General features: G+C 43.6%; 1 protein-coding gene and 1 pseudogene across 2 annotated transcripts; one reads left to right on the top strand and one right to left on the bottom strand.

Annotated features, from left to right (window-relative positions):
• Positions 1 to 3,013: 3,013 nt before the first annotated feature.
• Positions 3,014 to 4,096, bottom strand: LOC122705857 (annotated as a pseudogene).
• Positions 4,097 to 10,540: 6,444 nt separating this feature from the next.
• On the top strand, positions 10,541 to 21,620 carry PDCD7 (programmed cell death 7). Of its 2 annotated transcripts, XM_043920689.1 has the most exons (6): positions 10,541 to 11,416; positions 13,415 to 13,553; positions 18,247 to 18,483; positions 18,736 to 18,823; positions 20,059 to 20,160; positions 20,492 to 21,620. In XM_043920689.1, the coding sequence occupies exons 1-6, from the start codon at positions 10,541 to 10,543 to the stop codon at positions 20,613 to 20,615; spliced, it is 1,566 nt and encodes a 521-aa protein (XP_043776624.1). In that variant the 3' UTR covers positions 20,616 to 21,620. The 2 variants fall into 2 exon arrangements, with proteins under 2 accessions (XP_043776624.1, XP_043776625.1); XM_043920690.1 differs by lacking the exon at positions 20,059 to 20,160.
• The last annotated feature ends 5,573 nt before the right edge of the window (positions 21,621 to 27,193 follow it).

Below are 27,193 nucleotides of genomic sequence, written 5' to 3' on the forward strand. Positions count from 1 at the left end.
GAGAAGTAGCCAACATGTGTGACTGCATGTCACTCCTCTGAGATGACCGTTTAACACATTCTCTCCCCTCTCCATCTCACTTGGCCTTTCATTGAGGAACCATCACAAGATGGAGCTCTTCCCACCATCAAATCTACAAATCTATCTGCTTTTACTCCTAACCTTTCTCTCCAGTTATAGCTGAAGAATCCCTTTTATCAAAACTCAGTTGCTCCACGTTATTATGAAGGGAGCCCATCACCTGCTCCAAACGTTTTTTAAAAATACAGAATATGCCAGGTCAAGTTGTAATTTTATGCGGAAGGTAGTGGAGAGCTATTAAAAGGATTTTAAACATGAGAATTGAACATCACTAGATACGTGTTTTAGATTGTTGGGAAGGTTCTGTGGTAAATTGGGGGAGACATAGCTTGCTTGCAAACATTTCTCCAGCACTTGCTCTGTCTCCTACCTCATTGCTCTCCTCCCATCTGATAATTCTTTTTTTAGAAGTTGGAGTATAGTTGATATACAGTGTAGTTTCAGGCGTACAGCAAGGTGAATCAGTTACACAGTGAGTCCTCAACATGTGAACCTTCAAGTTGCAAACTCAAAAATGTAAACGTGCGTTCACATGTGCAGTTGCATAACTTCATTCATGTGTCTGGCGTACACTGTCGTGTGTGCGTCTCGTACAAGTGGTGCTTTTGTGTACGTTCAGCACTGTATAGAGTACAGTAGTATATTATTTCAAGCCCAGGATGTGCAGAAGCAAGCATAAAAGCGGTCAAAGTAGCTGGTTCTGTGAAGCGCCAAACAATAATGATGGAAAGAAAGAAAAGTGAAAATCAGAGGGAAGCGAAAAGATGGTAGACGTCACTCATTGTTATGACATAAACTGTTCAACCACTGGCACAATTCTAAAGAACAAGGATGAGATCATGAAACATGAAGTCTGTGCCGATAGTGTTTACAATATCAAAGAAATGTGGGAAAGTGATGGAGGAGATGAAGAAAGCATCAGCCTCAGCGTCAAGTCCTGCTCAGCTTAATGCTGATTCAAGAGAAAGCTAAAAGCCCTTACGAAGACTTGAAGAAGAAACAGATAATTGGTTCAAGACTGGAGCCAACCTTCACAATGTAAAAGTGAGTGGTGAGGCAGCAGCTATGGGTATGGTAGCTGCCTGGAAATTTCCTGAAACACTGGGAAATTATTGCTGAAGGTGCACATTTAACCAAGCAGATTTTTAATGTGGATGAGACAGGACTGTACTGGAAGAGGGTGGCAGGCCGAAGTTTATATCAGTAAGGAGGGAAAGTTGCTGCCCAGCAATAAAGTAGAAAAGGATAGGCTGACTCTGGTGACTGCTTCCGGGCATATGAAGCTGAAGCCTGTCTTAGTTCCTTATTCAGAGAACGCTTAAAACCATAGCCAAGGTCCCTCTTCCTGTTACATGGAAGAGTAATGCCAAAGCCTGGGTTACACAGGCCGTTTCCCAGGTGGCTTTAACACCATTTAATCCCAAAAGTAGAGAAACGTTGCTTGGAGAAGGACGTCCCACTCATTCTTTTGCTACTCAACAGTGCTCCAGGCCACCTCCCATTTGTGGGCGACTTTCACCCCAATGTCAAAATTAGTGCATCTGCCACCGAACACTACTTTGCTCATCCAGTCTATGGGCCAGGGGTTTACAGCAACTTTGAAGAAATATTTATGTCACACTTTTCATCAGGCAGTGAATCAGAAACAACTTTGGGACAGTTTTGGAAGGACTGTCACATCTACAAGACGTAAAAAACTGACTTTGCTTGGTTTGGTATGAGGTTACAGCTATCACCATGAATGGTTTGGAAGTACCTTTGCTGGCTGTGTGTTCATGATTTCCGTGGGTTTGAGAAAGTGGATGAGGAGTCCAAATAGATCTTCAGCAACTTAGTGGTCCCTCAGCAAGAAATTGGATCTAGATCTGCAAGGGGGCAACTTCATTGAATTCCTTGTTGTGAAACACACGCTTGCTAATGAAGACCCATTAGTAGTGGACTGGGGTCCAGAGAAAAGGAAGTAACTGAAGAACCCAAGAGATTGATGACAGAGGAAATGGCAAGGGGATTTTCTTTATTTGAGGAGGTACTGTTTTTGAGGCATGGAACCTGAACGTAGAATGGTACACAAAGTTCTCAGCAGCCGTTCAGAAATCCATGCTACCATGTCATCTATGGCAAGAGAAAAAGAGCTACTACCCAGACATCACTGGGTTGTTTTTTCCAGAGGGTGGATAGAATTGAACCCAGCAAGGAACCAGGACCTGTGCCATCAGCGTCAGGCATGCGAGCAATTGCAGCTCGCCCCCTGGCTCCGGTTGCTGACGATCCTTCAGCTCTTTCATCTCCCACTTCTTCTCCCTCTACCAGTCAGTAACTCTTCTTGCCTGTTCACTTGATGCCAGCCCCAGTATGCCAGCTGCTGTATTTTCGAAGTACTGCACTGTAACATTAAAAATGTTTTCTTCATTTTTTGTGTTTGTTTTTAGTGTATTATTTGTGTGAAAAGTAACATAAACCTATTACAGTACTATATTATATAGCTGATTTTGTTAGTTGGGTACCTAGGCTAACTTGTTGGACTTACGAATGCATTCTCAGAGTAGAACTCGTTCATTTGTAGGGGACATATACATATATCCACTCTGTTTTAGATCCTTTTCTTACATAGCCTATTGTAGCTCATTGAATAGAGTTCCCTGTGCTATGTGGTAGGTTCTTATTATCTATCTTATATACAGTAGGGTGTATATGTCAATTGGATCAATTTTTTTAATGAACATGCCTCAAATGTTTTAATAGAATTCAGCTTTTCCTTAAATTGTCTTTCCATAGTCAAAACAAAACAACAAAAAAGACCCAATGTTAAAATGACTTAATAAACTTAGAAACTTGAAAAATTAGACACTTCAGATAGGCAATAAACTTCATATTATGAAAGCAATATATTCCATGTTTCAAAGATTTGACAAATTCTGTACAATGTCTTTCATCAGTAGACGGAAACTTTCAAACTCCACAGTCTTCTGTCAGGTAGGACTGGGTGTAATTCACTGGTCTGAGGTCGAATCCATTTCAAGGCATGTCGTGGTGGTACAGTAATGGTGGGATGATAAAATGTACAGTCGGGTCGTGTACACTGAGTGTTAAATCTGCAGTGTTTCGGATGGTAGAAGGGACATTCCATTTTCTTACAAGCTGGGAAGTAACGGCAGAGCTGACTACTGGAAGGTGGTACTGGTGTTCTGACGGGTTTTGGAGGCAGTCCTGGGGTTATTTGGCTCATGTGAGTGAAGGGACAGTCTGGTTTAGTACATTTTGCGTCATATTTACAATTTGGATGAACAGACACTTCTCAGCAAATTTACAATTGGGAAAGGCGCTGCAAGGTGACACGGTCCCTGTTTTTGCAGGCAGGCCAGTACTTGCAGTGCTCCAAGAGCCTTTCTGGTTTCTGTGCCAGGCTCAGTTCACTCATCTCAGCGTTTGAAAAGCTACCATCTGGGTCCTCAAGCTGCCTGCTTAGCAAGTGTAACTGCTGTGGGTGGAGGAGACCCACAAGTCCCTCATATGAAGCTGCAGGGTGGTGTGCGGGTCTCATTCCTTAAAAGCACATGTCCTTCTCTTGATCTGACATGTATCCTGGGGGGAGGGGTGCTGGGGACACCATCCAGCGTCACTATAAACTCGGGACTCGAAGGTTTATCTGGTTGTACAAGATCTCATGTCTGCATAAGGCATCCTGAAGATACCCGAGGGTATCTGCAGTCTTCATCCCCAAGTCCTGGTTTGGTGCCACTGCTAGTTCCTCAGGTAGCTTTGGCTTCTTCAGAATAAATGACCTTGTGTCTGCATGGACCATGGGTTCCATGTCATAGTAATCTTGACTGATCTGCAGAGTCTCTGCCATTACAGGGTCAATTTGCAATCGGGATAACAACTGCCTCTGTTGAGTTCCTTGACTTTTGTCTATATTATCTCCTTTTGCTTCCTCTTCTTTAATGGGAGAACTTATTCTGGGGACTCTGCCTTGTCCCTGGACCATTTCTGCTAGCAATTCTTCTTGAGTTCAAGTTCTGGGAGCAACTGGAATTGTCTGTTTCTGTGAGACTGTAGGATAGTTAGTTGTTTTTGTTACAGATTCTTGAGCTTCAGATATAGCCTTCAAAATTAGATTCTTTTTAGCTTGTTTAGAAGGTGGAAGTGAAGGTCTCCGTTCAGGTTTTGCTGGCACTGACATACTGCTGGAGATGCTTCCAGCGTGGGACCCACAATCATCATCTTCCTCCTCCTTTTCTCCATTGTGACTGAATTTTTTTACTTTAACAACTGAACTTACCACAGGCAACTTTCTCTTCTGAAAGTTTTCTTCCTCAATACTCATCTTTTCTGAGTTGTTCCTGAGGAAGAGACTGTAAGTCTCTTCTAAGTTAAGCACTTCTGGTTCACACAAATGCCCTGTTTCATACACCTGGCTACGCTGAATATCAAGTTGCTTGGCAGCATGAATACTGTTTTGCTGCTGTTGAAATTGCAACCTATTTAAATGAGCACCACTGTCTGCATTTCAACTTACAGGTGGTTGATAAATTTCAATAGAAGAGCAAGAAGAACCATGTGTAACTGTCACTGTGGTTTTTTTTTTTCTGGGATAAGGGTTTCTCCTGCACAAAATTGAGGTTTCATCAATGAGATCATCTGGTTCTGTCTTAATATCAACCACATCTTCAGAGGGTGCTGGCTCGCTCCAAGGTTTCACTGTTGACATTAGTAGGGTTGCAGCCCCGTCATCATAAATCTGTCTGACGGTGGCTTTCTGCTCCTGTGAACTTGTAGGAACTCTAGATTCTCTTTTTTCAGGTCTAGTGCTGGAAACTGCAAGAGGTGGCCCTGCAGCTTTGCGCTTTCTCTCATCTCCTCGACTGAAACTGCTCTTGTTTGAAGGTACGTTACCATCAAAGAGGTTGGTATCAGAAGACTTCAGACTAGAGGGGTCGGTTGTTACAGAACTAAGTTTATCTAACACACTATGAAGCCATACGGTGAATCAAATTGTGTTGTTCCCTTGAAACAGGGACAGGTCCTCTGTCATTTGGTTCTGACTTTTCTTGTTGGCCACCATCACCGTAATATAATCAGGAAGTTCTTCATCTTAAATATTCATAACATTTATACGTAGGCAGGAAGGTTCATTTCAGAAGTACTATCAGACATTTGTTTCAAATATCAAAAAATATGAAAAAATCCAGTTCAAGAAAAGCACAAATATAATGTGAAAATCAATCAACATAAGCTTCTAATTTTTGCAATTTCCCCTTAATGGCACTTGGGACCTTACAGCTGATCTCTGTGCCGATCTCCATGACTCCAGGGAGAGTGGTGGGTACTGCGTGGTGTCCCGCTTTCCAGGAGCCAGATGCCAGCTCCCAGCCCGCAGTCAGACTGCCACCGCTGCTCCCAACATCGATCAATTCTTATCAGCATATAAAACACAACTCCCTCGAACCACATCTCCACAGTAAACTACAAGTTGATCCTGCTGTTTCTAGTTCCCTTCCAGGTTTTGATTCTGAGTGAGATGAGAAGCCGTTGGAAGGTTTTGCAGAGAAATGACATTACAAGACTTTTTAAGTTTTAAAAGACCACTCTGGCTGTGGTTTAAGAGACCAGACTATAGAGCAGTGGTCTCCAAGCTTTTTTTGCACCAGGGACCAGTTTCCTCAATATTTTCATGGACCAGGGAAATGGGGATGGTTCTGGGATGATTCAAGTGCATTACATTTATTTATTATGCCACTGCTGATCTGACAGGAGGCAGCGCTCAGGCGGTAATGTGAACAATGGGCAGTGGCTGTGAAAACAGATGAAGCTTTGCTGGCTAGCCTGCCACTCACCTGCTGTGTGGCCGGTTCCTAACAGGCCACAGACCAGAACTGGTCCATGGCTTAGGGGTTCCAAACCCTTGATCCCAAAAAGATCAGTGGTTAAATCAGGATCACTCAGGGCTATTACTAGTTGATGATGGATTGGACTTAGATGATAGCAATGTAAGTGGAAGAGTGGATGGGTAGGTATTTTTGCAAATCTAATAAAAAGTGGAGAAGGAAATGGCAACCCACTCCAGTACTCTTGCCTGGAAAATCCCATGTGCCGCGAGCCAACACACGAGACCCTACTCATGACAAGGTCATGAGGGAGAAAACCTGACAGGCAAGGCGGATCAGGTTTTCAGGGATTTCGAAAAGGCCAGCTCACGAGATCCCACCCATGACAAGGTCACGAGGAGAAAGCCTGACAGGCAAGGCAGATCAGGTTTTCAGGGATTTCGAAAAGCTGCCCCCGGCGTTCACCTTAAAGATGATATCTGTCTTTCTGATGCCTGCCTCAATAGACTACTCCCTAATTTCTGTGACACAGGCAGAAGGCCTTCCCCGATCTCTTCCCAAATAAGAATCAATTTAGAACTTTAATCAATAAGTTTCCCAGGTGGTGGTATTTTATGAGATTATCCAGGGTGAAAGGAGTGTTTTAATTTAAACTCCTTTGCTGGTATTTTAGTTTGTTTGGCAAACGCATTTATGCCCTTGGTACTAATATGCATGATTGCTTATAATACCCTAATCATAAAATAACATAAAGAACCTGATCATATAAAGGCCCTAACAGACATAGAGCCCTTCGGCAGGTGAGGAAGCCCTATTAGAAAACACAAGAAAAATTATTCTAAAAGTAGTTATTGGGTTAACATTTGCTTGCTGTGTTTTGCTTGCTGTGTTTTTGCTTTTAATGTGCTAAGGTTGTGTTATAGAAACCATTGTTAATATAGTTAAAGATCTAGAGAAATAAGAGTTTAACCCTAGTGTGGTAACAATAAGATGGTTGTTAATTGTCAGCCAGGAGTGCTAGGCAGAGGCTGCCTCACCAAAGTCGCAGAGTCAGTCTGGGGTAAACTTCTTAGCAACTGACAACTTCTGCAGAAGGATTAATTTTTGTGTTAACAAGGTTATACTTCTACTCTGTACTGTTGCCCTATGAGACTGCTACCTTTCAGTTAAGGTCACCATAGAAACAGAAAATAGGTTTACATTCACCTGACTTGCATAAAATGTTAATAGGCCCCAAGGCCAGAAGATAATGTACAAGACCCTCATAAACAAAGAAGTATGCAGAAAACACCCTGGTTTCATGAAGAACAAGCTGATGTAATGTTAAACTATCTTCCCTTTAGAAATGTACTAATTTAGGGTATAAAAGCCACGGTAAAAAATAAAGCATTGTCAGACTCTGCCAGCTGCACCCCCCATCTGGTCACTCTCTCTCTCTCTCTCTTTCTCTCTTTCTCTCTCTCTCCCACGCAGACTTGGCCCTATCAAGGCTGGTCTCACGTGTCTTCTCTCTCTCTCGCCGACACCGTTCATCCTGAGGGTATCCCCTGGATCATGCCGAGGCTGGACCCCGGCACCCATGGAAAGAGGAGCCTGGTGGGCTATAGTCCATGGGGTCACAAGAGTCGGACACGATTTGGTGACTAAACCACCACCAATGAAAAGTGGGATCCCATGTTCTTCAATGGGAAAACTCAACATTAAAAGGGTGTCTGTCATCCCTATGCTAATTTATAAATTTAATATTCCAATAAAATGCCAATAAGTTTTTAAAAGAAATTAGGCAAACGGATTCTAAAGTTCATATGGAAAAATAAGCAAGAATGGTAAACAAGTAAAATGATAATGCACATAGTGCTTACTCGGTGTCACTCTGTGCATTTAATGCAACAACCCTGTGAAGTACGACTATCAGCCCTTCTAGATGAAGAACCTTGAGACCAGAGTAGTGAGATCGCTTTACCAAGGTCACACAACTACTAAGTAACAGCCAGGATTAACCCCAGGCAGACTGATTCTGAAGCCTCTCGACCTAACCAACAGATGAAAGAAGAATGAGGAGGGATTGCACCTTCTATTTTAAAATATTATAAACCTTTAAATATCTAAGTCTACCAGTGCACGAATGGACAGACCAATGGAAAAGAAGGTAAAAGTACAGAAAGAGGTCCTAAACATATATGGGGATTTAGTGTTGAAAAAGGTGATGTTTCAAATTAGAAAAAGAAGATTCAATAAATGGTATTGACAACTGAGTTACCATTGGTGGCAAAGGGTGAGTTAGTTAGCATCACAGACTCAAGGGCATGAATTTGAGCAAACTCTGGCAGTAGAGGAAAGAGGAGCCTGGCCTGCTACACTCTGTGGGATCACAGGGTCAGACATGACTTCATGACTGAACAACAACATCCATCTAGAAAATATAAAGGTATATCCATACCTAACCTAATAAATTTTAAGATGAAAACTGAAGACTTCAAATATTAGGTACAATATTACATATTACTGAATACATAAGATACAATATGTAGAATGTTACATTACAAAGTTTCTGAGAAATATTAGAGGTCCCTTGGGAAGTGAACTCAGGTTCATATTGGCTCTTTCATGGTACAGAGCTGGAGTCTTACCCAAGGGATCATCCATCACTTTACAACTGTGAAATTCTAATCATGTGAAACTGGAGCAATTGGATACCCAAAGGGGTGGGGTGAGGGGCCTCAAACTAAGTTTTGATACCTGACACAAAAATCAACCCAAAATGGATCACAGACTTAAATGTAAACCTAGAGAGCTTTTTAAAGCACAAGAGAGACGTTTTCAGGGTCTAGGGCTAAGAGTTCTTAGACTTGACTCCAAAAGCCTAAGAGGATAAACGGGTAAGTTGGACTTCATCAAAGTTAAGAATGTTTGCTCTGAAAAAACAAAACAAACAGGTTAGGATGAAAGGACAAGCTATAAACTGGGGAAAAAATATTTGCAAGCCACATATAAAGGAATAGTATCTAGAATATATTAAAAAATTCTCAAATTTCAACAGTAAAAAATCCAATTAGGAAATGGGCAAAAGACATGATCAGAAATTTCAATGAAGAGGGTATACAGATGGCAAATGAGCATATGAAAAGATACTTGACATAAATTAGCGATTAATAGAGTAGAAATTAAAACCACAATGAAATATCACTACATACCTATCAGGTTGTCTAAAATAAAAAAATAGCAACTACACAAAATGCTGATGAGAGTGCAGAGAAACTGGATGATTCATATATTGCTAGTGGGAATGTAAAATGGTATGGCCACTCTGGAAAACAATGTGGCAGTTTCTTTAAAAACAAAACATGTAACTGGCTTATGACCCTGCATTACACTCTTAGGCATTTATTCCAGAGACATGATAGTTCGTGTTCACACAAAAACATATAGATATGTTTATAGTAGCTTTATTCGTGGTAGTCCCCAAATGGAAACAACTCAAATATCCTTCAGTATGTAAATGACTACACAAAGTATGGTTTCATTTTATCCACAACTTTTTTTTTCATTTATTTTTATTAGTTGGAGGCTAATTACTTTACAATATATCCACAACTTTTCATTTTGCACAACTTTATTGCAATAAAAAAGGAACATGGATACAAGAACTTGGATGTATCTCTAAAGGATTATGCTAAGTGGAAACAATAAAAAGGTTATGTACTGTATGATTGCATTTATACAACATTCTCAAAAGGAAAAATAGTTACAGAAATGGAGGATTAGTAGTTGCCAAGGGAAGTGGGTGTAGCTATAAAAGGGCAAATGAGGGCTCCTGGAAGTATGGAAATATTCTGTATCTTGACCATCAATATCACCATTCTGGTTGTGATACTGTAATACAGTTCTACAAGATACTACCACCGGAAGAAACTAGGTAAAAGAGTACACAGGATTTTGCTATACTATATATTACAACATACGCATATACAATTCATATGGGATTCCCTGCCCCTCCGGCTTAACACCCTCCAGTGGTTTTCCACTGTGCTTAAAATACCAGATCCTGGATCCTATGATCTAGTCCGCCTCCCAGGATCACTGGGTTCCCTCCAGGCTTTCTGTGGTCCATCAACACTGGTATTCTTTCAGTTCCCACACCAGACCTACTCCTGTAATCCACTAGAGGGCTTTTGTAAACTCTGTTCCCATCTGTACTGTGTCCCTCTCTTTCTCTCGGATTTCTACTACGTAACTCATAATTACCCTTCAGACCTCAGATGAAGTCTCACATCCTTAGGACGACCTTCCCCAACCTCTTTAAATCAAATTTTCCTGTAAGTTCTTGCCTTGTTTTCCTCCACATCCACGGCCGCACTTTTGCATTTGATTGATTACTTGATTAAATAAGTAGTTCTACAAGGAGAGGAACTGTATCTGTTAATCTCACTGCAAAGCTGCTAGCTCCCCACCTAAAATGCTCAGTAAGGACAGTGTTTTTGGATTGAATGAAAACCCCCAGCCCGGCGCGGGCGTCCCTGGGCCGTAGCGTCACACTAGTGACGCGCGTGATGTGCGTCACTTCCTCCCGGAAGACACTTTCTTCGGGAACCACTCAGATTCCTGTCACTTCTCAGAATCCTTCTGTGGTGGCTATGGCTCTGCCACCCTTCTTCGCCCCGGGTCGCCCCGGCCCGCCGCCCCCGCAGCCGCCGCCTCCCGCTCCCTTCGGCTGTCCGCCGCCGCCACTACCCTCCCCGGCCTTCCCGCCGCCTCTTCCCCAGAGGCCTGGCTCCTTTCCGGGGGCCTCCGCCCCCTTCCTCCAGCCTCCGCTGGCTCTGCAGCCCCGGGCCCCCGGGGAAGTCTCCCGCGGAGGCGGCGGAGGTGGCGGCGGCGGCTCCTTCTACCCGGTGCCGCCACCTCCGCTGCCTCCGCCGCCGCCCCAGTGCCGGCCCTTCCTAGGGAGCGACGCCGGTGAGCGCCCGCGGCCGCCGCCTCCAGGCCCGGGGCCGCCCTGGAGCCCGCGCTGGCCTGAGGCACCGCCGCCGTCCGACGCGCTCGGGGACGCGGCCCTGCAGCGCCTGCGCGACCGGCAGTGGCTAGAGGCGGTGTTCGGAACCCCGCGGAGGGCCAGCGGCTCGGTGCCCCCGCGCGCGCCCGCCGGGCCCAGCCTGGGCGAGGTGCGCGCCCGGTTGCGGGGGGCCCTGCGCCTGGTGCGGCGGCTGCGCGACCTGGGCCAGGCCCTGCGCGAGGCCGAGGCCGACGGCGCGGCCTGGGCGCAGCTGCATGCGCAGGCACAGCCGCTGCGCGCCGAGCTGGCCGAGCGGCTAGAGCTGCTGACCCAGGCCGCTTACGTGGGCGAGGCGCGGCGCCGGCTGGAGAGGGTCCGGCGCCGCCGCCTGCGGCTTCGCGAGAGGGTCCGGGAACGCGAGGCCGAGCGGGAGGCGGAGGCCGCGCGGGCAGCAGAGCGCGAGCAGGAGATTGACCGCTGGAGGGTCCAGTGCGTGCAGGAGGTGGAGGAGAAGAAGCGGGTAAGAGCAGCGGACGCTCGCCGGGGCCGGAATAGTGGTGTTAATCAAAGTTAATCAAAGATTAACTTGCCAACAGTCACACAACTGGTTTGGGGCGTGAGGCTTTGCACTGTCATTTCTCAGCTTTAAGCCTCTTTTTCCTCTTCCGTAAAATCAAAAGATAGTTTGTCTTTCGTACCACATGTCTCCATTTTGGTTGCGAGTTAATGGTGTATAGTGTACACAGTACAGATGCTCTGGGTGCGCTGCAAAGTCTCATGAATCCCAAGAATAGGATTACACAATGATCTTACGGGGATGATAGATCTGTTTCTTGCTCCATCCTTCTGTCCACTTAGTAACATTCAAGACGAACAAGCGTCTGGGCCTTGCGTCTTGTATTGCTCTAGGTGGTTTTCAGAATACAAAACAAAAAGAACTTTGGGCCGTTTCTCCAGGAACATATACCCTGATTGGCTGATGGGCCAATAGTGATGATTTCCCCAGATTCCTTTGTTTACAAGTTCAACTGTATTCTCAAGTTCAACAATGGTATTTTTGAGCACTTACTATATACTAGACATTATGCTGCCTACAGTCCTCACTTGCAAATGCCAGATCTTGTAACAACCCTGAGAGGTAGGCAGTATTATCCTAATTTTGCAGATTAGGTAATTGAGGCATAGAGAGATTAACTTGCCAACAGTGACACAACTGGTTTGGGGGCAGTTTCACTCCAAAGCCTACTGACCTTAAGTTCTTAAGTAGAGGGCAAGGGTGAAACTGGAAATTGGTCAGATATTATAATTAAGGCATCCTCATTACTTTTGAGTTCCTCAAGGGACTTCCTCTGTCCCTTCGCTCTCCACAACCAGCTAGTATTTCCTCCCTCCTCCTATCTGCCACAGCCCTGAGTCTGATCCACCTCCCCTGTGAAGTGTATCGATGGCAAGCTTTGTCTTCACACCTCCAGGAACATATCAGTGCCTTAAAGGAGAGACAGTACCTTAATCTAAGGGAATTTGAGCCAGTTCAATAGACATTTAATGAGGACCTCCTGGGGCTGGCTCACTACTGGGTGCTGGAGACAGAGATGAATAGGACATAGACCGTATCCTTGAGGGGCTTAGAGGACTATGGGGGATCGTGTCTGTATAGCATGGTGTGTGTTGGGATTTCAACTGGAGGTTGGGGGAAAGTATCAAGGAAGGCATCCCGGATGATCCAGTGACATCTCAGCTGAGTCTTATGTGAAATCTCCAAGCCAAGTGAAAGCAACATGTACAGTTCCAGGAACAAAAGAGTGAAAGAGCATGGTGTATCTGTAATGGTGAAATTATAGTGCTCATTGAGTGAAACAGCATGGTGTATCTGTAATGGTGAAATTATAGTGCTCATTTGACAGATGGGAAAGAGAGCTTTAGTCAAAAGGATCCTCCCTACCACCCACTGCAAGGGTACTAGAGAGGGAGTCCCGTGAGTAGTGACTTGAGGAACCAGGGTTATTTAGTCTCCATGTGAACCAGTTTAAGAAGAGTAGGAGTGGATTTTCAGACATTGAAAAGGCTGTCCCATCAAAGACGTTAGAGCAGGGGGGCATAGGCTGTGCTTAGGTGTCACTGAGAACGCTGGACTCGGGGCCTTTCCGACCCCGTGCCTCATCCTCCCTGCTAGTCCGAAACTTTGCATCTAGGAGTCTGCATTTTTAATGACAGAGCCCCAGCTTGGCAAGGTAAGTTGGATGCAGATGTTCCTTTGAACCACGCTTGAGAAACTCTGAGGAAGAAACAAAGACAAGGGCCCAGGTGGAAACTGCAGAGAAGATAATCCCTGGGCTGGAGCAGTGTAGAGGGGAGTGGTGCTCGGCCCGGAAACTGGGATGTTGATCCAGTGGAGTCTTTCTTAACCCTGGGACCACCCGATCCTCTGAAATCTCAAGCCCAGGCGGCTTCTCTCTGTTGTAAGGTTGTTCCTCTTTAGGTTCCATACTAGGTCTCATGGCTTCTCTTTCTCTTTCAGGAGCAGGAACTTAAAGCTGCTGCCGATGGTGTCTTATCTGAAGTGAGGAAGAAACAAGCTGACACCAAAAGAATGGTGGATATTCTTCGGGCCTTGGAGAAATTGAGGAAACTTAGGAAAGAGGCTGCGGCAAGGAAAGGTAAGCACTACTTTGCATTTCTTCTTTTACTTGACCCTGGCACCTCCCCGTCCCCAAAGCGTTTGACAGAAAAATGCTTGATACTTCATTATTTTCACCCACTAGGGTAACCTAAGCTTATAAACAGTACCTCAGAACTTTTGAAGCAGGAAGCCTCAGATGTTTAGCCCTGGGTAGCCAAAATTGAAAAGGATGTGGAAACCCAATGCCGTGTGTTCCTCTTGAGTCACCATTCCCGTCCCAGGCTTTCCTGGCTAAACTTTTCTGAGTGAGTTTGGCATGGCTGGTCAACTTTGTCCACATACCAAGGTGAAAGCTACCCTGTCTTTACTTGGTGCTTCAAAAGGTGTCAAAAACTTATCATGCTCTTTCAGATACATTTCAAACCTGAAACATTGCTATTTGAAAATGTATGAATGGTTAGACGGGGCGGGGAGTGCCCTGCAAATTGCATGGGTGTCCCTGACTCACCTGCAAGTCACTTTTGGACCTAGAAGACCTCAGTAGTCTCCTCTGGACTCTAGAGGGAGCACTGGTTTTCTAGAAGTTCCCCAGTTTGCTTTCCGTTTGCTGCCTGGATCTTTGCTCTTGCCAGTCTGCTTGTCTGGAGGGCCCTCAGTCCCGTCTTTCCCATTTAAGCTCTCACTCTCCTTCAGAAGTAAACGCAGACGCAGCATCATCCACCCTACCCTGCTCTGGGCTGAGGTGACATGCTGCTCCTTTTCATTTGCACCTGGCTGGGACAAAGCGCTGCCTTATTTAGTAGGCCATTGTCATTCACCAGGGATAGTTGAGAGTGCGCAAATTAGCAAGTACCACAGCAGCAAAAGATTTGTCCTGTGTGGTTTAAAATATGATTGAAAACTGCAACTCAGACCCTTCATAAACTTTCTTTAGGACATGTGCATTCTGCCCGCTCATTCACTAGCTAAGTGATTAGCTTCTGCATGCCCAGCCTCCAGACTGGCTGATTCAGATTCAGGTCTCAGAATCAGATGACCCCATTCAAGAGTCAGAGTGGTGTTTGCATCTACTGTGTCTACCTCTTTCTTTTCCTGACAAAAATTGCAAAACCTGAGGGCTACTATTTAATATTCCCCTACTTCATGTCTTCCATGAGGTATGTTCAGTAAATTTTCATCAAGTGAATTCACCAGCATAATTTCTCACTATTAGCCTTCCTCACTTTCCAAAAGAAGGGAGAAATTTTAGGAGAAATTATGATCTAAAATAAGCAGACTCTTTGGAATTGTCTTGAGTATAAAACAAGTTAGTGTCTAGTAACTGGGTTTGTTGGATACTTTGAAAGAAGAAGTGCAACTTTCTAATTTCTTTTTAAGGCATGTGCTTCTCCAATTAGCTACTGAGAAAACGAAGCTGGTTATGTAAGTAGGGACAAGTTGTAAAGAGTCTTATGGACTAGGACTAGATGTCTCACCTGTGCTGAAAGCTGAGTGGAACTATTGAAAGACTTTTAGCAGAGAGTGAAATGATGACAAAGGTTAGTGCTGGCAAGTAGAGGAAGGTTTGGGGCTTCTAGGAGGAAGGAGAAAAGATAGACTGATAGGCTACTGTTGTCTGGGCATGGATAGTATGGGAGTGTGAAATAAGGGTCAGATGGTGAGTTGGAGAAAAGTTTATGGATTTAAGAGATGTGAGTAGTGTGTGTGAAGTACATGTATACACATAAGTAAGTAACTCGGGGAGCTCATGTGGGAGCTGAAGGAAAAAAATGACTTTCAGGTTCTAGCCTGATCTCTTAAATGAATGATGGTACTGTTCTAATTGACCAGGAAAAACAGGAGCAGGAACAGGCTCAGGGCTGATGAGTTTGGTTTAGGACCTGTTGAGTTTGAGGTGGCCTTGGGGCATTCTGGATAAGAGTTTGTTAGCATGTAGCCATAAATTGGAATCACCTTAAGGAGATTGTGTGGTATGAGATGAGGGTCAAAAACACAAAATCCTAGGAAATGTCAAAATCAAGCTGGGTAAGGAGGAGACTACAAAAGCCATCAAGAGAGAGAGGAGGAAAGTGTAGACCTCCTGGGGCTTCCCAGGTGGTACTAGTGGTAAAGATTCTGCCTGCCAGTGCAGGAGATGTAAGAGACACAGGTTTGATCCCTGGGTCGGGAAGACTGTCTGGAGGAGGGCATGGCAATTCACTCCAGTATCCTTGCCTGGAGAATCCCCTGGACAGAGGAGCCTGGTGGGCTGTAGTCCATAGGGTCGCAAAGAGTCAGACACAACTGAAGTGAGTTGGCCTGCGCCCATGTAGACTCCCTGCTTTCTTCTGGAAAGTTGCAAATGCTGAAAGAGATTGTGTAATAATGGGTTGGTTACTTGAACTTCTCTGTACCTTGATTTTTCCTCACCTGTACGAAGGAAATAGTGATAGTACCTATCCTTGGGGTGTTGCAATGATTAAATTAGTAAACATAGATAAAGTGTTTAAAACCATCCTGGCAAATGTTTAAGTGTTTCTTCTATTATTATTACCATCACCGTCAAGTAATATGAAGATTAAGGGCCATCCCTAACAGATCGTTAGTGACCTGTGCGGGGTGCATTTCAGTGGGGTGGTATGAGTATAAGACAGAATAGACAAGATCAAAGAGGGAATAGGAAATCAAAAAAGCAAACAGTGAGTCCAACTCACTAAAAGTTTGCCTGTAAAGGGAAGCAGGAGGGATAGTTGATGGCTTGAGGTCCTATAGGAAGTTGGGAGATTCAGATCCTGGATGGAGGTGTTCACGTCAGTGGAGAAGGAGCCATTTTCCACTGGAATGAAAATGAAGAGGGCAAGGAGGGGTAGTAAGGCAAATGAGCAAAGTCAGGGGAAAAAAAATGTTAAGGAATTTCCTGCCTGATGGCCTCTTTTTCTCTAGGGAAAATGCTAGATGGGTTGCTTAGAGTAGAGAAGGAAGGCTTTAGGAGAGCAGTTGCAGGTTTGAAATACTTGCAGTGAGGAACGAATGCGAGCCAACTGGAGAGGCCTGGGAATGTGGCTGCAGAGAGGTGCTGATTGGGCAGAGCTGACAGACGCGTACACTGGCACCAGTCCCATAGTGGCGGGTGCATTTGACAGGCGAGCACAGAGCACAGGGCTGTTGGGTTTTGCTTTGTGGGTGACCACACGTTTTGGAGAAATTTGATAGCCTAGAGGGGTGTCTTTGTTTGTTTCTGTTTTGTTTTGTCTGTTTTTAATTTTTTTTTGACTGCACTGCATGGCATGCAGGATCTTAGTTCCCCAACCAGGGATTAAACCCATGCCCCCTGCAGTGGAAGTGTAGAGTCTTAACCACTGGACCACCAAGGAATTCCCATAAAACCTCCCAAGGAGGTTTTAGTGAAACTGATGGAGTCTTAGGTAGAAAGCCAGAGAAGAGAATAATTGGATTTAAGACTTCAGGGGTGGAATCTTTTTTCTAATTATGCCAAGGTGAGTCCCTAAGGTGTGGGTGGCCTCAAGGGAAATAAAGGGGAATAAAGGAGAAGGCATTGGTATCTGGGAGCTGCCTGAACTAGAGAAGTAATGGTAGACAGTGGAAGGATCTCACCTAACCCAGATCATGTCAGTGGAGGGGGTCTGGAAGAGGGTTGGTGGGGAGTGCCATTTCAGAGGGAATGTGGTGAGAAGTGATCGGTGAAGGGCTGAGGAATGTGAGCATGGGTGGTGTGGCCCAGCAAACTGAGATGGGAGCAGGCCACACCTTCTCATGGGTCTGGAGGTACTTTGGGGCTGATGGATTAACTGTATATTTTTGCTGTACTGGCAGATTTTAGTGTTTGTAGCAGAGATTGTATGATCCACAAGCCTGAAATATTCAGTGTCTGGCCCTTTATAGAAAAAGTTTGTCAATCCTTGGTCTAGGTAAAAAATGAAACAAAACCATGAACTCATTACAAAGCAACAAAATGACAGTTTCAATTTCTCAGTACATAAGAATTTTGTGTGTATTTGGTAAATAATTATCAACTTAGTAGAAGATGGATTTGAGTTGTAGAGTTTCTGTAGGTGGGAATGAGTGGATGAAAACTTGTTCAAGCAAAGAAATCCTAACAAAATGATCTGAAGAACCGTTAGCCTTGGAGATGAAGATAGGAGAGCGAATTCCACAGCCACTTAGTTGCAGTAGTTGAGGAAGAAAAGAATTAGACCTCCAAATCAGGGTGACCAACCTTCCCCAGGACACTGGGTTTCCAGTGCTAAAACTGGACAAATGAAATAGTTGGCCTTGCTACTCTCATTAGCAGCCTGTGAGGTTATTGTGGTTGGTTAAGTGTATTTCTTTCTCACTGCTCAAGTGTGCACTCTCAGAAGTTCAGACTCAGTCAGAGGGAGAATTATTTATTAATTGGGTCTAGGTGTCTGTGCTGTTTTTACAATGAAGAAATAAAAGACGGTTCCTCCCTTTAGTAAAGGAACTGTCCAGCTGAAGGGTCAAAAACATTAGAAATAAACAAAATCAAAGGTTAAGTGGTGTGATACAGAAAGAGGAGTTAGTGAAACTCAGGGTAGAGTCAAATTAATTGAAGACTCAGAAAGGTCAAATTGAGCCTCAAAGATTGGTCGGAATTTGTAAACTCTAACCAAACTCGTACTGGAAGTAGGACTTTGAGTCTGCTCCTTAGAATATGGGTTTGGGGATAAGAAGAGGTTGTATCTAAACACCATTTGGATCTCGTTGCCCAGGGGTCTGTCCTCCAGCCTCAGCAGATGAGACTTTTGAGCATCACCTTCAGCGACTGAGAAAACTCATTAAAAAGCGCTCTGAACTCTATGAAGCTGAAGAGAGAGCCCTCCAAGTTATGTTAGAAGGAGAACAAGAGGAAGAGAGGAAAAGAGAATTAGAAAAGAAACAGAGGAAAGAAAAAGAGAAATTTTTACTTCAGAAGCATGAAATCGAGTCCAAGTTATTTGGGAATCCAGGTAAGTTCCTCTGTAGCCAGTAGAGAAAAGAAAAATACTAGATTGACAGCTCTTTTGCTCATGTTTGATCTCCACCTGAGCTAAGAGGTGGTAGATGACAAGTGACACGTTTAGGATTTGAATTCTCAACTATATCCTGGAAATCAGGGATGATGGTGAGACACATTTGATCATATTATATAATCATGGACTAAGTCACTTTGCTTTGAGAAATATGCATGATGACACGGCATGGTGTGTTTTCTTTTTCAGATGAGTTCCCGCTCGCTCATCTCTTGCAGCCTTTCCGGCAGTATTACCTCCAAGCCGAGCACTCCCTGCCAGCACTCATCCAGATAAGGTCAGAGGGGCATTGTCCATGTCTTCTTTCCCTTAGGTAGCAACAGGCAGTGCTTATGTTGTTGGGGTCTATTACTATATCTGTGTTTTTAGTTCTTATGCATTTATGTAATGTTTCTAAGTTTGAAGGATGCTGCTTACATCTTGTTTAGTCCTCATCAACTCTTGAGAAGTACATGTCCCTATTTTAACAGGTGAAGACACTGAAACTCAGGTTGTGACTTGCCATCTGTGTTATCCCATGCTATAGCTGTTATGTTGACTTAACACATTGACTCCCTTTTCCTAATTCTTTCCTGCGGCTAAACAGGCCACGGAAAAGAAACCCTCCCTGTGTACTTACTTACCTGTGGAGTCTGTTTAAAACCCACACTGACTTGTGAGTTCAAAGCCAAGAGAGCTAGGAACAAGGAGTCTCACCTTAATCTGCAGTTACTAATGAGCTGGGTAAAGTTTTTAGCTCTGAGCCTCACTTCCCTTACCTGCAAGATGCAAACGGAGGATTAGACTGTGGCCTTCAAATGTGAACAGTAGTCCCCTCCCAGATGCAGCCTTCTGAGAAATCAGTTTGTATAACAGAATGAGTGAGTGGGTTCCATGGGCAGCTTAAATCTGTTAGTGACTGGAAGCACCTTGTTGTTTCTAGGCTCCCCAGAGCATCCCCTTGGATCTAAGGGTCTTCAAAGCCCAGTTTGAAAAGCTGCTGAACCAAGCGATCTTTGAGGACCCTTCCACAGGTCCAGCAGCGCTGTTGAGCAGTGTTCTGGGAAAAGTGTATTTCTGGCTAATGTACAAGTTTTAGCCTTTAAATATATTACAGTTGATTCTCGTTATTCATAGGAGCTGTATTCTATAAAGCTGCAAATGCTGAATTAGAGGATGTTGAACTGCTGCTCCTAAAGGAAAAGTAGAATTAGATTCCTGTGAGCCTCTGGCCATAACATTTCATCAACCAATCAATATATAAATTTTCTTTCTTTTTTTAAAGACACCTTGTTTAATATATATTTTTGATCCTTTAACATTGAACTCATTAACATATAACTCAGCCTGAAGGTAGCTTATCTAACATACGTCTCTTCTCCATAAGGCATATTGCAGCCTTCTCATGCTAGCTTTAGCACTCTAGCACTATACTTGGGAGCCATTTTAGACAACAAAATGCCAGTAAAAGGCACAAAAATGTGAAGAATGTTGTCCTAAATAGACTACAGAAAGGACACTTGTTTACAACAGGAGATCTGAAAACAAGGAGGCAGAGTGTCACCGTGTCCCACTGCAGTGGGGAACACGCCCTTTGGCGGCTCACGTGTTTCACTGCTCTGTGCGTGTCAGCAGGTAACCATGGAAGCACCATGGGTAATGATTTGGGAGGTTACACATAAATTTTAGTGGGTAAGCAAATTTGCAAATACAGAATCTGTAAGTAATGAGGATCGACGCTATATTCATTATTTGGTTATCCATAAAATACAAGTTCTTTGGAGTTTTTTCCCCATTTGTATGTACATTAAGAAGTAGTCTTTTGCATAATTTCTAGAAATTAAGTTCTTTAGTGGATTCATATCAGTCATTTGAAAGCAGAGTCCTGAAATAGAATACTTAGTTGCTAACATCTTGCTTGGAGTAAAACAGAAATAAACAGCTGTTCTACAATGTTCATATTAAGGCATGACTGGGATCAGTACCTGGTGCCATCTGATCATCCCAAAGGCAGCGCCATTCCTCAAGGATGGGTCCTTCCCCCGCTCCCCAGCAACGACATCTGGGCAACCGCTGTCAAGCTGCATTAGTAAAGATGCTCCAGGAGTGTCATCCAGCCAAGGCTCTTCCCAGCTCTAAGCATCAGTGATGCTGCCATCTTGCCCTACCCAGAAGTTACGTTTTTCTTCTGTCCTCTGTCTCAGCCAGAGGTGCCTCTTGAATCAGGAGATTAACACGATTCTTCAAGAAAGGACCTAGGTGGACTGAGGTTATCGTGACAGGCAGTGGCCTTGGTTCACCGAATTTGCCTCTGTTTTGAGGGGCTTCATCCAAAGTGACTTGCAAGTTTACCCGTACCTTTCTTGCGTGGTAGTGGGTAAGTACACTATACACACATATCCTCGACACAAGTGTGCTCTGGGTAGATTAGCAGTCCTTCCCCCAGGACTGCTTGTTAAGGCAAGCTTGATGCAAAATCTCCTTACCTTTCTTACCCAAAGACCCCCCTAACTTCCAGGAAGAAAAGTCAGGAAGGCTTTATCTTCAGTTTTGTGAATTCTACTTTTGGTGCAGCTGGAGAGGCTAGGCTGCCAGAAAAACTGGTGGCCTCACTGCTAGTCATGTGGACAACTTGGGAGGCCTGCAGAGTACTTGTATCCAAACTGGATTGTGTTTTAATGGATGCTGGCTGCATTTCCCCCATGTTAGAAGGATCCTAATGAAAACACCTGCTTTTTAAGTTCCTAAAGGTCTGGTTGTTCAGAACCCCCAACGATAAAAATTAATTTCCTTATAGGATTGGGACCCTGATTAACTTCACTCAGTCACCCTGTGGGAGCTGGTATAGTGGAAATTGTGGAATTTTCTTAGGAACTCAAGCTTCCAAGAATACACATGTAGTTGAAGTGAGGGGCAGGGGGAAAGTGGATTGAAATAATAAAGTTTATTTTTTATATTCGTTAATAAATGCTGTTGTGCCTGGAGATGATCAATCATATAACATTGTCAGGTTTTTTTGTTTGGTTTGGTTTTCCTTTTTTGTCATTTATTGTGTTATTTCCAAAAAGCTAAATAAATATTATTTTTATTTTTTAGTTTCAGCCTTTGCCCTCAATTTGTTGCCTCCCAGATCACTGCACACTCTCTCTCACTGCTGAAACACACACACGTTATAAAGTTCACATTTACTAACTAGGCATTTGCTCCAGGAAGGCAAACCTCAAACACCAGACTTTGTATGTGGAATCCAGCTCTGGATAAGCAGGAAAGGACACCTCAGCTTTGGAGGTGATTTCATGTAATTGGAAGCACTTGGGTACAAGATACTAACTAACACATTTGCCCCTTTTTTCTTTCATTTGCACTGTTAAGTTTCTATATTATGCATTACAGAGTTAACAGGGTGTGAGAGCCGTCACTCCTCCAAGTGTGTCTAAACTCATAAACCTCAGAATCTGAGACGATCAGGCTCATAGCACCTCACAGGCCTGTGTGCCCTTTTGTTACAAATCTCCATTTTCTGGTGAGCTGCAGGACAAGTAGAAAGAAAAGATGAATTGTACAATATATATTTGGTTCCAGAGAGCCTTGCTTCAAAGATACCTGCATTGATGGGCTTAGTGAGTGTGGAGCCGGGACTCAGGAAAACTCAGGCAGCAGGACCCAAGGAAAAGAAGACAGTCTCAGGTGGAAAAAACAATTCCCTCGTTCCTCTCATTCAGCTTCTGCAAAGTTTTAATAAAGTGAGCATTGTTTTTGTTACTTGTTTGGTTTTTTGTTTTGTTAAGTTTTTCCTAGTTTATTGCCCTGTGTCGTGGTGGTGGCAGCAGCCACTGGTACGTCATGAATTCAGAAAGAAGACTTACGGTAGTGTCTTTCACGAACTGTACTTCAGACAATATGGACAGTATCTCTGTAATCTTATCCCAGGTCTTCTTTTCTTTCTTTTTTTTTTTAATTGTGGAAAATTTCAAACATTGAAAGGTAGAGAGAATGGTATAATTTTTTTCATCATCTGACTTCAAATAATGGTCAACTCCTGGCCAATCTTGTTTTATCTGTACCCCTACCAATCACACTGGATTATTTTGAAGCAAATCTCAGATGCCATATTACTTCATGAGTGTTTGAGTTCATAGCTCTAAGATATTAAAAAATTTTAACCACAGTGCTGCTATTGCACCTAAAGAAATGAATAACTCGTTGCTGCTGCTAAGTCACTTCAGTCGTGTCCGACTCTGATCCCATAGACGGCAGCCCACCAGGCTCCCCCGTCCCTGGGATTCTCCAGGCAAGAACACTGGAGTGGGTTGCCATTTCCTTCTCCAATGCATGAAAGTGAAAAGTGAAAGCGAAGTCGCTCAGTTGTGTCTGACTCTTAGCGACCCCATGGACTGCAGCCTACCAGGCTCCTCTGTCCATGGGATTTTCCAAGCAAGAGTACTGGAGTGGGGTGCCATTGCCTTCTCCGGAATAACTCGTTAGTATCATCAAATATCCAGTCAGTGTTCAAATGATCTCATAAATGTGTGTTTTGCATTTTGTTCCAAATCAAGATCTGGATGCCGTCTATGCATCGTTGTTAGTAAGTGTGTGTCTTAAATTTCTCATAACCCGTAGGTCTTCCCGTGTACTGTTGCACTTTCACTCTTTCGCTCCCTTGCAATTTATTACTTGAGGAGATCATCTTTTTTCTAAAGAGTTCCCAGTCTGGATTTTGCTAACTGCATCATTGTGATTATATTTTCCTCTGTTCCTGTATTTCTTATAACTTAATGATTAGACAGAATTGTACTGTAGCCATCTATGGCTGTTGGGCACTTGAAATTGAGTTTGAACTGAAGCTGAGTTTGACTTGAGATGTACAATTACATGTGTGGCTCATACATTTCTATTGGACCATGCTAGAGGTTTGATCACATTAAGATCGGGATTTTCTGGCACAAGTATATCATAGACCTGGTACTACATTCAGGAGGACTAATCAGTTGTCTCCTTTTGTGATTTTAGCAGCCATTGTTATTCAAGACCTAGACTCACTTATTTGGATTTGCAAAAGACTGACAGTTTAATTGTGCCCTTCTTTCTTTTACTTCAGCTGGAATATTAAAAGGAGAAGCATCACCTCATCAACTATTTGATTACACAGGACCACAATTTGTATAGGAAAGGCAAAAAATAGACATGGTTTTATTTACTAGTATTCAAAATAATGAGTTGCATCCTCTAAAAGTTACTAGTAAATTTTAAGTGTCATTATGAATTCGGATCTAAATGGATTTTTCTTTCAACCCATTGCTATTATTTTTCATTGATTGCCTCATGTTTGGCCAGTGGGAGCCTCTTTAACTCCGATCCTGAATTCCCACTCAATCCCAGTATTCTGTTCCAAGTTTACCTTATAGGTGTAGCCTATACTGGGCTTCCCAGGTGATGATAGTGGTAAAGAAGCCACCTGCCAATGAAAGAGACATAAGAGATGTGGGTTTGATCCCTGGGTTGAGAAGATGCCCTGGAGGAGGAGTGGTAGCCAGCTCCAGTATCCTGGCCTGGAGACTCCCATGGACGGAGGAGCCTGGTGAGCTACAGTCCAGTCCATAGGGCTGCAAAGAGCCGGACACTACTGAAACAACTTGCCACAGCACTGCTTAGCATGCGGCGTGTAGCCGAGATTCTCTATGTACTGAGCGTAAATAAGTGAAAAGAGAGAGTTAAATGCTTCAAAGACTAGCCAGAAATGTGTTGATTCATCATGTCCTATATAGAAGAAATTTATTTATCTTGACAAATTAACAGGAGACACTAGATTTGTGAGAAACTCTAATAAGAGCATTTAAGAAATTAGACAAGTACAGGGAAGATTGGAAAATGAAAGAGATTAGTTGTATGTTAAATACTGAGAGTGTTCAGTGGGAGTGCCGGAGTTTATGACGTCAAAGAATTTGCTGTAGCCAACCAATTTAATCACTCTAAAGCCATTCATGCTCCTATGTCCACGTGATTTTTGTGCAAGGATAATCGAGAAGCTTAGCTGGGATTATACCATCTGTTGTAACAATTTACTTCTACAAATTTTGTCCTCAGAGAAGCTATCTTGGGAATTACAAGGTAAGTGCAAAGTATGTCTTATTCCATTCAAATAAGAATAATATATAGAAGGAGTATGAATGCTGTGAAGTATTAGCTGTGACAGAATTTAGGGAGTAGAGATTACATGAAGCATTTCCCACTAAATTTTTTAAAAAAATTACTTATAACCAGCTATTCCCACACAATTAACTGTTTACTTCTGGGTGTACCCATGAGTAGTTTCTGACTTGCTAACCTGACTATCCGTGAAGAATTTGTTTCCAATGAAGGTTCCATTTTCCTTTTGGAATAAGCTGGGTTTTTCATAGTCTCTGAAGCAAAGATTGAAGTCTTGGAGGCAACTGGACTTAGAATGGATAACTATGAAGAGCAGCAGACACTTTTCAACTTCATTAACTTACTCTTGCCAGAATCTGGTTACCAGGATTTGAATGGTGTTCTTGGGAAATTATTATTTACCATTTTCCAGGTACAATGTTAAATGCTGGAGACATAAGAAGGGGACACACACAGGATTCCTACCCTCCTGCAGTTAGTCTAGAGTAGAGAAGTCTAATGATTATACAAGATAATTGTAGTCAGTTGTAATTATGATATGCACTACAAAAAAACAGTATTAAGACACAAATTTATATTTTTCATTGTTCAAAAATTTTTAAAGTGCCTGTTGATGCTCAAATAATTTGCTAAGTACAGGGGCTATAATGGTGAGCAAAATACCAAATACTCCTGAATGAGTACAGGCTTTAAAGGAGATAGATATTCACCCAACAATAAAAAAATGGGCCAAGTGCTTTGAAGGAGAATATGGTTCCCCCTCCTTTTTCCCCCCCAAACTGAGTGTTCTGTAATGCTTTCAGGTGAAATAATAGAAAACATCTATGTGTCACATAGTAAGTGTAACAACTATCATTCAATTTATGTATGTATTTACTAGGTTACAAAGTCAAATGTATTTCACTCCATGGGACACAGTAGAAAAAAGATCTTGAAAGCCACTGTACTAGTGGGACCAATTCAAGTTTGGGGATTAGGGAAAGCTTTTTTGGGGACATGATGAGCTCTGAAGATTTAGCTAGTGGGAAGAGACAAAGAGGAACATTGCAAGTATCTGGAATAGTGTATGCAAAGACCCTCTGTGGGGCTGAGAGGGCAGTGCAGTTGAAGGCCCGCATGGTGAGAATAAGACGGCCAAGCGAGGGAGTAGGGGCCAGATGCTGCAAGGCCTTGGAATTCCTTGTCAGGAGTTTGATTTTATTCTGAGAGTAGGGGGGAACCATTGGAGGCTTTTAAACATCGGACTGGCTTGAAATGATCAATTTCATCCCAGTGTGTGTAATAGAATGATAAGGCATGAGAAGATACAGGGACACCAGTTGTCCAAGTGAGAGAGGAAGGGGCTTGGATTCCCATGGCAGCAGTGGGGGTAGCATGAAATGGCTAGATTCCAGAGATTTAGGAGAGAAAATCTGGTGGGAATTTGAGATGGGTGGCGGTGAAGGGGAAGAAAGTGTCGGGGATGAGTCCCAAGCTTTTGTGTGTATCTTAGACATTCCTTGAGACAAGGAATCCTGGAGGAAGAGGAGCATTTTTGGGGAGGGGGACATCCGAGTTTATCTCGGGTATGTCAAGTTTGAGGCACCTTTGAGACATCATGGAGGAGATACCTTGTAGGCAGTTACATTTATAAGTTTGATCTTAGAAGGGCCTAACTGGAGAATTTCATGTGTGAGTACTGGCACATAGATTATTGAAGCTGTGGGCAAGGATGAAGTCATTTTGAGAGTATAGTGGAGACCTATAATACAAATATCATTGCTGGGGCTCCATGTAGATCAATTACTATGATCCCTATCACCCGTAGCCCCAGGCTCAGAAACAGCCACATGGACACAGACCCATGAACTGATGTTGGAAAGGTCCTGGGTTATGCAGTTTGTCGGAGCATGCATAGACCAGCTTGCTTATTATCCTCCTTTCCCACCCTGACCCCACCTCTTCACATCCCTTCAGGGCTTTCCCCACTGCTTCCTGAATGGTGTTAGCACTCAGCCCAAGTTCAGCACCCTCCCCACCTCCCCCTCAGCGCACTCCTTCAGTCTTCCTGCAGACTGCGTGTCAACACAAACCATACACTGGACTCAAGCAGCTTGCTTCCCTCTCTCTCTGCCCTGCCTCTGCTCCCTGGCTTAAGCTCTCCTCTCCCTGGAGTTGTGTGCTCTCTCTACCTCACCTTCCCGCTGCTCCGTAGGATTTCCTCCCACCCTCCAGGGTTCAGATCAAGTCCTGTTGTTTCTGAAGTTTCCCCAACCCCCATAAGGACTGGAGTACTCCCCTTCCTCTGAAGAATATCATCACTTAATGATCTGTGCCTCTTATTTTGTATTTAGCAGAGTGACTGTCATTTTAGAATATGGTCTAACTAGATCATGTCTTACATTGTAGTCCTGGCTGCTATTAAAATGTGCTTCCAGAATCCTCAAACTCTTAAAGAACTCCAGAAGCAGGTATAGTGCTGAGAACATCATTAGGATACAGATGTTGGAGTGGAGGGAAGGAAGCAGGGGGCTCTATGCTT

The sequence above is a fragment of the Cervus elaphus genome, chromosome 12 (assembly GCF_910594005.1).
Source record: "Cervus elaphus chromosome 12, mCerEla1.1, whole genome shotgun sequence".
In the NCBI taxonomy this organism is placed as follows: domain Eukaryota; kingdom Metazoa; phylum Chordata; class Mammalia; order Artiodactyla; family Cervidae; genus Cervus; species Cervus elaphus.

Excerpts from the sequence above, each read along its gene's own strand:
- PDCD7 (XM_043920689.1), top strand. The coding sequence starts at position 10,541 with ATGGCTCTGCCACCCTTCTTCGCCCCGGGTCGCCCCGGCCCGCCGCCC. Across the intron at positions 11,417-13,414 it reads AGGTGGAGGAGAAGAAGCGG|GAGCAGGAACTTAAAGCTGC; the intron begins GTAAGAGCAGCG and ends TTTCTCTTTCAG. Across the intron at positions 13,554-18,246 it reads AGAGGCTGCGGCAAGGAAAG|GGGTCTGTCCTCCAGCCTCA; the intron begins GTAAGCACTACT and ends CTCGTTGCCCAG.